Raw genomic sequence first — 12,386 nt, forward strand, 5'->3', positions numbered from 1 at the left:
CTTGTGATAGAAAAAACTACAATACTAATTCTTTTACTTGACATAAAATATAACTATGGAGAGCCCAGCAAAATATAATAAACATGTTAAACTTTGAAAATATATAAAAATTACCAAATAAAATTAAAACGTTTTTGACATAAAAAGAAGCAATTTAATGTGACGATCAATTATATTATCAACTATAAAATTAAATCTGTTAATTGAATTGGATATTACTAGAAATTCAAACGTAAATAAATTGTTTGTAATTTGAAATTTACTATTTTTTTTTTTAAACCTAATTTTATTAACGACTGTATAATAATAGGCACTGGTAAGGAGAAAACAAAATGTATTCTGACAAATAAAAATAGACAAAAAAAAAGTATCAAAACCATAAACATAATAAAAAAGGTAAATTTATACAAAAAGGTTGTGCTATCTTGCACATTCTCCCCTTTTTTTAAGTAGAGACAAGGACTTTCGCGAGCTTCTTTAGGGGTCGACGTAAGATTCCAGCGGCGGTAGCAACATCCGCCACTCTAACGATCCCGTCTCTGCCGGGGTATACGGCGGTCACGCGACCCTTGGGCCACGAGCCTCTAGGAAGGTTGCAATCACAAATGATCACAACATCACCCACTGCAACATTAGGCGGTGACCCTCCTCCTACACGTGGTGACAAGCAGGGCAGGTATTCCTTGACCCAGCGCTGCCAGAAATGGTCAGCTAGCCTGACTGCTCTGCGCCACTGGTTTCGACTAAGAAGATCGGCCTCGGTGAGGGTAGCGGGAAATGGGCGCCCAGATGGAGATGTAAGTATAAAATGGGCCGGTGTTAGAGCCTCATCAGCGTCGGCATCGAGTGACACATGGGTTAGTGGTCTTGTGTTCACTAGGGCTTCAGCCTCCGCCAACAGTGTTCTTAAAACTTCGTCTGAAGGAGCCTGTTCTCTAAGGGTCACTTTTAAAGCTTCTTTAACGCTGCGAACTAACCGCTCCCACGCTCCACCCATAAAAGGTGCTGCGGGAGGAATGAAACGCCAATTGATAGATTCGTTGGCGGCAAAATCTTCAACAGAGTCGCCGTAAAGAGCTCGTAACTCCCTGTTTGCCCCAACAAAGGCTGTTCCGTGGTCTGACCAGATCTCTTGTGGTGTTCCTCGACGAGAAATAAAACGGCGTAGACACATTATGGCCGCATCCGTCGATAAACTGTGTACCACTTCAAGATGTACGGCGCGGATGACGAGGCACGTAAATAGGGCAACGTAGCGCTTCTCCCTTCTTCGACCGACCGAAACAAGTATGGGTCCAAAGTAGTCCAGGCCGACGAAAGAGAACGGCCTCTGATGATGAGCCAAGCGAGACTCCGGTAGATCTCCCATCGGTGGTTGAAACGTTCTGGCACGGTGAAGTTTGCAAAACTGGCAGGCATGGGCCACTACACGGACAGCATTTCTAAGGCCTAAAATCCAAAATCTTTGGTGTAGCTCGTTCAAGACCTTTTCTTTGTTAGCATGGCCAGCTTTTTGATGATATCTGGCTATTAGGAGGCGTACTGCTGGATGTTTTCCGTCTAAAATCAGCGGTCGTCTAACTTCGTCATGGACGCCTGTTGCTGCAACTATACGACTGCACATTCGAAGTTGATCTTTGTCATCTATGAAGGGGGACAGTTTGAAAAGGCGGCTGCTTCGTGGCAACGGGTCTCGGTTCTTTATCCGCAAAATATCCTCTTTGAAGGAATCCAGTTGGCTTTGCCGCAAAATATGGCACTCGGCTAGACGTAAATCAGTCGCGGTTATTCTTGGTGGGATATTAGGGGGATTAGAGGTACCAGGAGAGGATGTGCAAGTTGGGTGGAAGGTACATAAGAGTCCTTCAAGACGAGGAAGGTCGAAGTTTACGCCTCGTCTGCTCATACTACGCATTCGCAATAATGATATGAATTGATGCGCCTTTGCCGTTGCTCGCACCATTCTCAGCCATGAGCTGAATCGACTTGGATCCGCAGAGATTGGTGCGGGCAGATCAGTCTCGGTGATAAGATGAATGATGTTTTTATACTCTTCGCGGCCCAATCCGCTGACATCAATTTGCGGTTCAGCGGGCCAGTCCGAGGAAAGGAGAAAGGTAGGCCCAGAGATCCAGCGAGATTCTGGAGAGAGCACAAAACGTTTGGCACGTGTAGCATCATCGGCTACGTTTAGGTCGCTCGGTATCCAATGCCACTCGCTGATGTTGGTAAGCTCCAGTATCTCGCCAACTCTATGAGATACAAAGGGTTTAAGGGTGCGCGCATCACTACGAAGCCAACCCAGTGCAGTCATTGAGTCGCACCAGAAAACGCGTCTCATTGGCTTCAGTCGATGAGCTTCGCATATCGATGTGGCAAGGCGCGCGGCCATTAGAGCACCCTGAAGTTCTAAACGAGGAATAGAGACAGGTCTAATTGGAGACACGCGGACTTTACTGCAGATAAGGGAGAGCCTTACATCACCATTCACATATAGAAAGCGCCAATAGGCCACAGCAGCAAAGGCGGACTCACTAGCATCCGAAAACACATGTAATTCGCACTCTACTACCTCGAGACCGCTCAAGTTATAGCGGCGTGGTATCTGTAAACTGGAAGTGGAGATCAGGTCTTGAAACCATAACTTCCACGCGGCGCTGTCACATTGAGAGAGCTCTTGGTCCCAGTTCAAACCCTTGCGCCAAGCGTCTTGAAACATAATACGACCACGAACGACGATTGGTGCAAGGATTCCAAGCGGATCATAAATTCTCATTACGTGCACTAGAACCTCTCGCTTTGTTAGCTTCTCCGGCAACACGGTATCATTCCTAATGCCAGTATTAAAACCAATCAGGTCGTTAGCGGGTTGCCAGATAAGACCTAGCGTGCGAACGGGCGTAGCCAGGCGACCTAATTCTACGTCAACATTAGTAAAGTGAGGCACCTCGAGCAAAGATTCTTTAGGTAACAACGAAAGCGCACTAGGATTATTCGACGTCCAGCCGCGCATCTCGAAACCAGCGTGAGCATGTACGGTGTAAATATCAGCTGCCAGCTTGGCAGCTTTGCCGACGTCGTCTAAGCTAGTGATGCAATCGTCCATGTAATGGTCGTCGATGATTACTCGAGCCGCGTCAGGGTAAGTTTCCTGCCATTCTAAAGCATTTTTGTTTTTTATGTGTATGGCTGTAAATGGGCTCGACGCGGCGCCAAAAATCATGGATGACATGCGATACGTTTTAATCAGATCACCAGGGGTATCTCGCCACAGAAATCTTTGCGCGTCTCTATCTTTTTCAATAATTTTGATCTGCCGAAACATTTCACGAATGTCAGCGTTTAAAGCGACGGCACCCTCACGAAAACGCATTAGAATACCTAACAAAGGTTGCAAAAGATCAGGGCCAGTCAATAACAAAGAGTTTAATGACACGCCGTAAGATTTCGCAGCTGCGTCGTGTACCGTTCGCAACTTATTGGGTTTATTTGGGTTAACCACGCCAAAATGAGGAAGGTACCAAACAGGACGTCCAGAAGCAGGGCTGGAAGAACATTGTTCAGCGTATTCTTTGGTTAACATGTCATGAATATTGCGACGATAACGTTCAGCATAGCGAGGATCTTTACTCATTTTCTTTTCTAAGCTGAGGAATCTGGACAGTGCTAACTTGTAACTGTCAGGAATATCCAGATTATCAGCCTTCCATAGTAATCCTACTTCAAAACGGCCAACTGGCAGACGGTGAGCCGTGCTCTCTAGTACTTGTATGGCACGCTCATCGTCAGCATTGCGGGCCTCTTTTTTCGATATACCAATTGAATCGATCTTAAATTGCTCCCTAATAAGCTGTTCTAGAGTAAAACGATCGCTATCGGAGTCAGGCTTGCTTACTGTGATATGGTTGACAACGTCAACTCGTTTAGTCTTGCTGCAACCGCAACCAAACAAAACCCAGCCAAGAGCTGTTAAAATAGCTGCAGGTTGTGTCTTGGTTCCTTTGCGCACGTCTGTAGCAAATGACAAATGCCAATTGTCAAGTCCTATAATCAGCATGGGCTTTATGTCCCCGTAGCAAAATTGACCGGCTATGTCAGCTAAGTAAGGGTATTTGCGCACACTATCTTGATGCGCACACTGCCGCGCAGCATCTAAACCGTTAATCGATCTAGCCTTTGTAATAGAGTGAACTTCGGTTGAATGACGACCCTGTATATTAAAATTGACATACTGCACTTTAACGTCCTTGCTCAAGCCAAGTACGCAATCTACGTGAATTAGCCTATCGCAGGTCTTCACTCCAATTCGAGAAGAAATTTTGGAATCAATATACGTTCCTGAGGACCCATCGTCCAATAACGCGAATGTGTCAACGCTACCAGATGGTCCGGACACGGTGACGGCAACTACTTTTAACAACGGCCGTACGGAAGGCAGTTCGGGCGATGAAGAGGTCGCATGCGTCAGAATATCGTGTTCCGAGTCGTCAGGCAGTGGAGCTGCAACGGACGCTTCGGGTAGGCTGGGGGCCGCGGGCGCGATCACGCCAGACGTCGATGGCACTTGCTCGTCGTCGTCGTCGGAGTCGTCGTCGGCGGCGCCGTCGTTGTCCTCCGCGTCGACGTGCGCAGTAACGACGCGTTCAAATTTAGACCCGTGCAACAACCACGACAACTCGACGAGCTCAAATTTCCCGGCCAAATGGTGGTAGGGACAGAGTAAACGTTATCGCTGAAAATAATCATTCGTCTGATAGCATTCCAACATCATTAAATAATAATGATTCTAGCAATAATTGTTCATTATGTAAACAAAACCATGACTTATTTGATTGTGACAAGTTCGTCAAACTGTCAATTAATGATAGGTGGCAATTTATCAAAAAGAATAAATTATGTCATAGGTGTTTAAAAAAAGGTTTCCATAAAAACAAAACTTCATGTATGAAAAAAGTATGTAGCGTAGAAGGTTGCGAATTGCGTCATCATAAGTTGTTGCACGGGTCTAAATTTGAACGCGTCGTTACTGCGCACGTCGACGCGGAGGACAACGACGGCGCCGCCGACGACGACTCCGACGACGACGACGAGCAAGTGCCATCGACGTCTGGCGTGATCGCGCCCGCGGCCCCCAGCCTACCCGAAGCGTCCGTTGCAGCTCCACTGCCTGACGACTCGGAACACGATATTCTGACGCATGCGACCTCTTCATCGCCCGAACTGCCTTCCGTACGGCCGTTGTTAAAAGTAGTTGCCGTCACCGTGTCCGGACCATCTGGTAGCGTTGACACATTCGCGTTATTGGACGATGGGTCCTCAGGAACGTATATTGATTCCAAAATTTCTTCTCGAATTGGAGTGAAGACCTGCGATAGGCTAATTCACGTAGATTGCGTACTTGGCTTGAGCAAGGACGTTAAAGTGCAGTATGTCAATTTTAATATACAGGGTCGTCATTCAACCAAAGTTCACTCTATTACAAAGGCTAGATCGATTAACGGTTTAGATGCTGCGCGGCAGTGTGCGCATCAAGATAGTGTGCGCAAATACCCTTACTTAGCTGACATAGCCGGTCAATTTTGCTACGGGGACATAAAGCCCATGCTGATTATAGGACTTGACAATTGGCATTTGTCATTTGCTACAGACGTGCGCAAAGGAACCAAGACACAACCTGCAGCTATTTTAACAGCTCTTGGCTGGGTTTTGTTTGGTTGCGGTTGCAGCAAGACTAAACGAGTTGACGTTGTCAACCATATCACAGTAAGCAAGCCTGACTCCGATAGCGATCGTTTTACTCTAGAACAGCTTATTAGGGAGCAATTTAAGATCGATTCAATTGGTATATCGAAAAAAGAGGCCCGCAATGCTGACGATGAGCGTGCCATACAAGTACTAGAGAGCACGGCTCACCGTCTGCCAGTTGGCCGTTTTGAAGTAGGATTACTATGGAAGGCTGATAATCTGGATATTCCTGACAGTTACAAGTTAGCACTGTCCAGATTCCTCAGCTTAGAAAAGAAAATGAGTAAAGATCCTCGCTATGCTGAACGTTATCGTCGCAATATTCATGACATGTTAACCAAAGAATACGCTGAACAATGTTCTTCCAGCCCTGCTTCTGGACGTCCTGTTTGGTACCTTCCTCATTTTGGCGTGATTAACCCAAATAAACCCAATAAGTTGCGAACGGTACACGACGCAGCTGCGAAATCTTACGGCGTGTCATTAAACTCTTTGTTATTGACTGGCCCTGATCTTTTGCAACCTTTGTTAGGTATTCTAATGCGTTTTCGTGAGGGTGCCGTCGCTTTAAACGCTGACATTCGTGAAATGTTTCCGCAGATCAAAATTATTGAAAAAGATAGAGACGCGCAAAGATTTCTGTGGCGAGATACCCCTGGTGATCTGATTAAAACGTATCGCATGTCATCCATGATTTTTGGCGCCGCGTCGAGCCCATTTACAGCCATACACATAAAAAACAAAAATGCTTTAGAATGGCAGGAAACTTACCCTGACGCGGCTCGAGTAATCATCGACGACCATTACATGGACGATTGCATCACTAGCTTAGACGACGTCGGCAAAGCTGCCAAGCTGGCAGCTGATATTTACACCGTACATGCTCACGCTGGTTTCGAGATGCGCGGCTGGACGTCGAATAATCCTAGTGCGCTTTCGTTGTTACCTAAAGAATCTTTGCTCGAGGTGCCTCACTTTACTAATGTTGACGTAGAATTAGGTCGCCTGGCTACGCCCGTTCGCACGCTAGGTCTTATCTGGCAACCCGCTAACGACCTGATTGGTTTTAATACTGGCATTAGGAATGATACCGTGTTGCCGGAGAAGCTAACAAAGCGAGAGGTTCTAGTGCACGTAATGAGAATTTATGATCCGCTTGGAATCCTTGCACCAATCGTCGTTCGTGGTCGTATTATGTTTCAAGACGCTTGGCGCAAGGGTTTGAACTGGGACCAAGAGCTCTCTCAATGTGACAGCGCCGCGTGGAAGTTATGGTTTCAAGACCTGATCTCCACTTCCAGTTTACAGATACCACGCCGCTATAACTTGAGCGGTCTCGAGGTAGTAGAGTGCGAATTACATGTGTTTTCGGATGCTAGTGAGTCCGCCTTTGCTGCTGTGGCCTATTGGCGCTTTCTATATGTGAATGGTGATGTAAGGCTCTCCCTTATCTGCAGTAAAGTCCGCGTGTCTCCAATTAGACCTGTCTCTATTCCTCGTTTAGAACTTCAGGGTGCTCTAATGGCCGCGCGCCTTGCCACATCGATATGCGAAGCTCATCGACTGAAGCCAATGAGACGCGTTTTCTGGTGCGACTCAATGACTGCACTGGGTTGGCTTCGTAGTGATGCGCGCACCCTTAAACCCTTTGTATCTCATAGAGTTGGCGAGATACTGGAGCTTACCAACATCAGCGAGTGGCATTGGATACCGAGCGACCTAAACGTAGCCGATGATGCTACACGTGCCAAACGTTTTGTGCTCTCTCCAGAATCTCGCTGGATCTCTGGGCCTACCTTTCTCCTTTCCTCGGACTGGCCCGCTGAACCGCAAATTGATGTCAGCGGATTGGGCCGCGAAGAGTATAAAAACATCATTCATTTTATCACCGAGACTGATCTGCCCGCACCAATCTCTGCGGATCCAAGTCGATTCAGCTCATGGCTGAGAATGGTGCGAGCAACGGCAAAGGCGCATCAATTCATATCATTATTGCGAATGCGTAGTATGAGCAGACGAGGCGTAAACTTCGACCTTCCTCGTCTTGAAGGACTCTTATGTACCTTCCACCCAACTTGCACATCCTCTCCTGGTACCTCTAATCCCCCTAATATCCCACCAAGAATAACCGCGACTGATTTACGTCTAGCCGAGTGCCATATTTTGCGGCAAAGCCAACTGGATTCCTTCAAAGAGGATATTTTGCGGATAAAGAACCGAGACCCGTTGCCACGAAGCAGCCGCCTTTTCAAACTGTCCCCCTTCATAGATGACAAAGATCAACTTCGAATGTGCAGTCGTATAGTTGCAGCAACAGGCGTCCATGACGAAGTTAGACGACCGCTGATTTTAGACGGAAAACATCCAGCAGTACGCCTCCTAATAGCCAGATATCATCAAAAAGCTGGCCATGCTAACAAAGAAAAGGTCTTGAACGAGCTACACCAAAGATTTTGGATTTTAGGCCTTAGAAATGCTGTCCGTGTAGTGGCCCATGCCTGCCAGTTTTGCAAACTTCACCGTGCCAGAACGTTTCAACCACCGATGGGAGATCTACCGGAGTCTCGCTTGGCTCATCATCAGAGGCCGTTCTCTTTCGTCGGCCTGGACTACTTTGGACCCATACTTGTTTCGGTCGGTCGAAGAAGGGAGAAGCGCTACGTTGCCCTATTTACGTGCCTCGTCATCCGCGCCGTACATCTTGAAGTGGTACACAGTTTATCGACGGATGCGGCCATAATGTGTCTACGCCGTTTTATTTCTCGTCGAGGAACACCACAAGAGATCTGGTCAGACCACGGAACAGCCTTTGTTGGGGCAAACAGGGAGTTACGAGCTCTTTACGGCGACTCTGTTGAAGATTTTGCCGCCAACGAATCTATCAATTGGCGTTTCATTCCTCCCGCAGCACCTTTTATGGGTGGAGCGTGGGAGCGGTTAGTTCGCAGCGTTAAAGAAGCTTTAAAAGTGACCCTTAGAGAACAGGCTCCTTCAGACGAAGTTTTAAGAACACTGTTGGCGGAGGCTGAAGCCCTAGTGAACACAAGACCACTAACCCATGTGTCACTCGATGCCGACGCTGATGAGGCTCTAACACCGGCCCATTTTATACTTACATCTCCATCTGGGCGCCCATTTCCCGCTACCCTCACCGAGGCCGATCTTCTTAGTCGAAACCAGTGGCGCAGAGCAGTCAGGCTAGCTGACCATTTCTGGCAGCGCTGGGTCAAGGAATACCTGCCCTGCTTGTCACCACGTGTAGGAGGAGGGTCACCGCCTAATGTTGCAGTGGGTGATGTTGTGATCATTTGTGATTGCAACCTTCCTAGAGGCTCGTGGCCCAAGGGTCGCGTGACCGCCGTATACCCCGGCAGAGACGGGATCGTTAGAGTGGCGGATGTTGCTACCGCCGCTGGAATCTTACGTCGACCCCTAAAGAAGCTCGCGAAAGTCCTTGTCTCTACTTAAAAAAAGGGGAGAATGTGCAAGATAGCACAACCTTTTTGTATAAATTTACCTTTTTTATTATGTTTATGGTTTTGATACTTTTTTGTCTATTTTTATTTGTCAGAATACATTTTGTTTTCTCCTTACCAGTGCCTATTATTATACAGTCGAATCTTACGTCGACCCCTAAAGAAGCTCGCGAAAGTCCTTGTCTCTACTTAAAAAAAGGGGAGAATGTGCAAGATAGCACAACCTTTTTGTATAAATTTACCTTTTTTATTATGTTTATGGTTTTGATACTTTTTTTTTGTACATGAAGTTTTGTTTTTATGGAAACCTTTTTTTAAACACCTATGACATAATTTATTCTTTTTGATAAATTGCCACCTATCATTAATTGACAGTTTGACGAACTTGTCACAATCAAATAAGTCATGGTTTTGTTTACATAATGAACAATTATTGCTAGAATCATTATTATTTAATGATGTTGGAATGCTATCAGACGAATGATTATTTTCAGCGATAACGTTTACTCTGTCCCTACCACCATTTGGCCGGGAAATTTGAGCTGGCGCGTAGTCAACCGCGGCTCCAAATCGGCATTGCAGGTCGACTTCGCGCGAGAGGAAATCGGCAAACATTTCAATTTTTGAAGCGCTACCATTGCGCGAATGAGCATAATCCAACCACCGTGGACGCAGCAGCGCAGGCAGCTTGCTCCACAATGCCTGGAACAGCTCAGGGGAGCGTAAATGGTCGGGCTTATTTAACATGCGGATTACCTCTACGCAGTTACGAATACGACTTGCGAAAATCACTAGGTCCTTACCGTCGTAGCTTACCTTAGGTAGGGCACGCACCGCCGTCACTTCATGCATGACGACAAGCTCGGGACGACCGAAGCGCGAGTCGAGCGCGGCCACCACCGCGGCGGGGTCGCGGGCTGCTGCCAGCAGGCCCGCTACGGCCTCGCGCGCCGCCCCACGTAGGGCGCGTGACAACCTAGCTAGATTTTCAGTAGGCGAGAAACTGTTTGCTTTATTTTCGTAAACTCTTTTTAAAGCTAACCAATCCAAATATGACTTGCCGTCGAAGGTCGGCAGCTCCGTCTTTGTTTGATTTACTTTGTTTATTAACTTATCGAGCGAATTTACTAAGCGGGTCACTCCTCCGTCTTCAGGGCGATTTTGCTCAGGAGAGTTTTCATATGCCGCGGCACTCGCGCCGTGCGGCTCTCTCGGTCCCAGTGGCTCGCGCTGGGCCGCAATATCGTCGGATCTGAAAGGTGGGTTGGCACTTAATAAATGTTGCTCAGTGGTATTAGGAATCGTATTATTTAACCATTCCTGTACGCTTGCACGACTGCGCGTGCCATGGCTTCCACGTCGGCTTGGGCCCGCCTCTATGGCGGCGAGACTGGCTTCCAGTTCGAGATCAGCAACTTTACGTTCGCGCTCAGCGGCCTGCCGCTCTCGTTCTTTTTCTATTTCAGCCAGACGGCGCGCATGTTGCGCCCTCGCTTGCAGCTGGCGCGCGACAATGGTGGCAGAGGAGCGCGACGAGGCGCCGCTCGCCACGCGGGAAGGTGTCGGCCTCGGTTCGTGAAGGGCAGGGCCCGCGCCTTCCTGCGCGAGCGGAGCAATGTCCCTCCCGACGGCCTCACCGTCTCCCTTATGAACCGTCTCACTCATTGCACTTTTGGAGCGAGTTATCATTGAGATTTACGGTTGAAGGACCAATTTTATTAACGACTGTATAATAATAGGCACTGGTAAGGAGAAAACAAAATGTATTCTGACAAATAAAAATAGACAAAAAAAAAGTATCAAAACCATAAACATAATAAAAAAGGTAAATTTATACAAAAAGGTTGTGCTATCTTGCACACCTAACGTACTAATTATTTATTGAAATTATAAATACATATTTTATTTAAGCTCAACTCTTTTAAGTTCCCACGCAATTAGACTTAAACACCAACATAGGTTAGCTAAGCCAAACTTGTCACTCACTGCAAAAACGTCCTTATTGTATGTGACACAAGTTACAACAAATTACCTAATCATTTGAAAGTCATGGATCTGAAATTATTTAATTCAAACGCAAAAACGTGGCTTATTGAAAAATGTTTTACTGAATTACTGATTATTTAAATAACTCATAAATATTCCTAGCATTTATGTAAATATGTAAATATAAAAGTGACAAAATCTATAACTGAAAAAATAAAATCTGAAAGTAACTGAACGTGTAATTGTATAATTATTCATCCTACAATGTAACCTGATTCATATATACCGTAAAACGTTAAACTTTAATATTGACATATTTATAATTATTCAATATTTCAATTCTAGCTAGGAAATTGTAATATTCTTAACAAACTTTGTTTACACATAAGAACACTAAAACCAAAAACTATAAACCGCTTCAATAAACAGTAGATAAAATAAAACAACAGCTTAATTGCAACCGAGTAAATTACGCATTCCTATATCTACTTAAAATTTTTAAAAAAATAAATATAGACCCTTTCATATAACACCGCGTGAACACGCGCACCAACGTAAAGCCCAATTGTATGAAGTTATCCACAAGTCAACGTACCTACGGACTTGGTAAAAAAGTTTGTTGAATAACGCAGTGTTAACAATATTGAGTATAAAAGACCTACAATATATATGAAATAAGTAATTTGATGTTAATGCTCAATCATGTAAATACCGAAACATACAAATAATTACTAATATACGAGTACCTTGATGAATTAAACTATTTTTTTTTTCCTCACTATCTTTTACTTATTATTTTTAATGTTTAAAATTTTAGTGATTCTAGTAAAATAATGTTATCTACAGCTGAGCACTAAGCATAACTTCAGCACAAAAACGTAAGTAATCTTAATATTTATTTGACTTCACACTAAAAGTTATGCCCTACATGATAAAAATTAAACACATTCACAGTTTAACCTCGAGCGATGACGAAAACAACACTCATATTGCAGTCAAGTGGTTGGCGCGACGATTTTTTGTAACTTCTACGAATGACTTTAACTCTAAACAATAATAGACTCAACTTCAGTTAAAGTGGCCGTCGCGACTTGTTTTTGTGACTAGTCTAACTATTCTCGATAACTTTAAGGAATGCCACGTATTTCTAATTTCTAAATTCTACAACGACTGGAATAT

At 45.4% G+C, this 12,386-nt stretch overlaps 2 protein-coding genes across 2 annotated transcripts; one reads left to right on the forward strand and one right to left on the reverse strand.

Moving 5' to 3' along the window:
- Positions 1-445: 445 nt before the first annotated feature.
- Positions 446-4,746, reverse strand: LOC134654323 (uncharacterized). Its single transcript, XM_063509787.1, has 2 exons — positions 4,726-4,746; positions 446-4,684 (listed from the first exon to the last, which is right to left on the reverse strand). The coding sequence occupies exons 1-2, from the start codon at positions 4,744-4,746 to the stop codon at positions 446-448; spliced, it is 4,260 nt and encodes a 1,419-aa protein (XP_063365857.1).
- A 198-nt stretch (positions 4,747-4,944) lies between these two features.
- LOC134654324 (uncharacterized) lies at positions 4,945-9,213 on the forward strand. The gene has a single exon (XM_063509788.1). The coding sequence runs from the start codon at positions 4,945-4,947 to the stop codon at positions 9,211-9,213; it is 4,269 nt and encodes a 1,422-aa protein (XP_063365858.1).
- Positions 9,214-12,386: the final 3,173 nt, after the last annotated feature.

The sequence above is a fragment of the Cydia amplana genome, chromosome 14 (genome assembly GCF_948474715.1).
Source record: "Cydia amplana chromosome 14, ilCydAmpl1.1, whole genome shotgun sequence".
In the NCBI taxonomy this organism is placed as follows: Eukaryota; Metazoa; Arthropoda; class Insecta; order Lepidoptera; family Tortricidae; genus Cydia; species Cydia amplana.

What these genes read in the sequence shown, in the direction of transcription:
- LOC134654323 (XM_063509787.1), bottom strand. Translation starts at nt 4,746, where the DNA reads ATGATTATTTTCAGCGATAAC. An exon ending in TGATTATTTTCAGCGATAAC is followed by an intron (nt 4,685 to 4,725) that starts GTTTACTCTGTC and finishes GGGAAATTTGAG; the next exon opens with CTCGTCGAGTTGTCGTGGTT.
- LOC134654324 (XM_063509788.1), top strand. Translation starts at nt 4,945, where the DNA reads ATGAAAAAAGTATGTAGCGTAGAAGGTTGCGAATTGCGTCATCATAAG.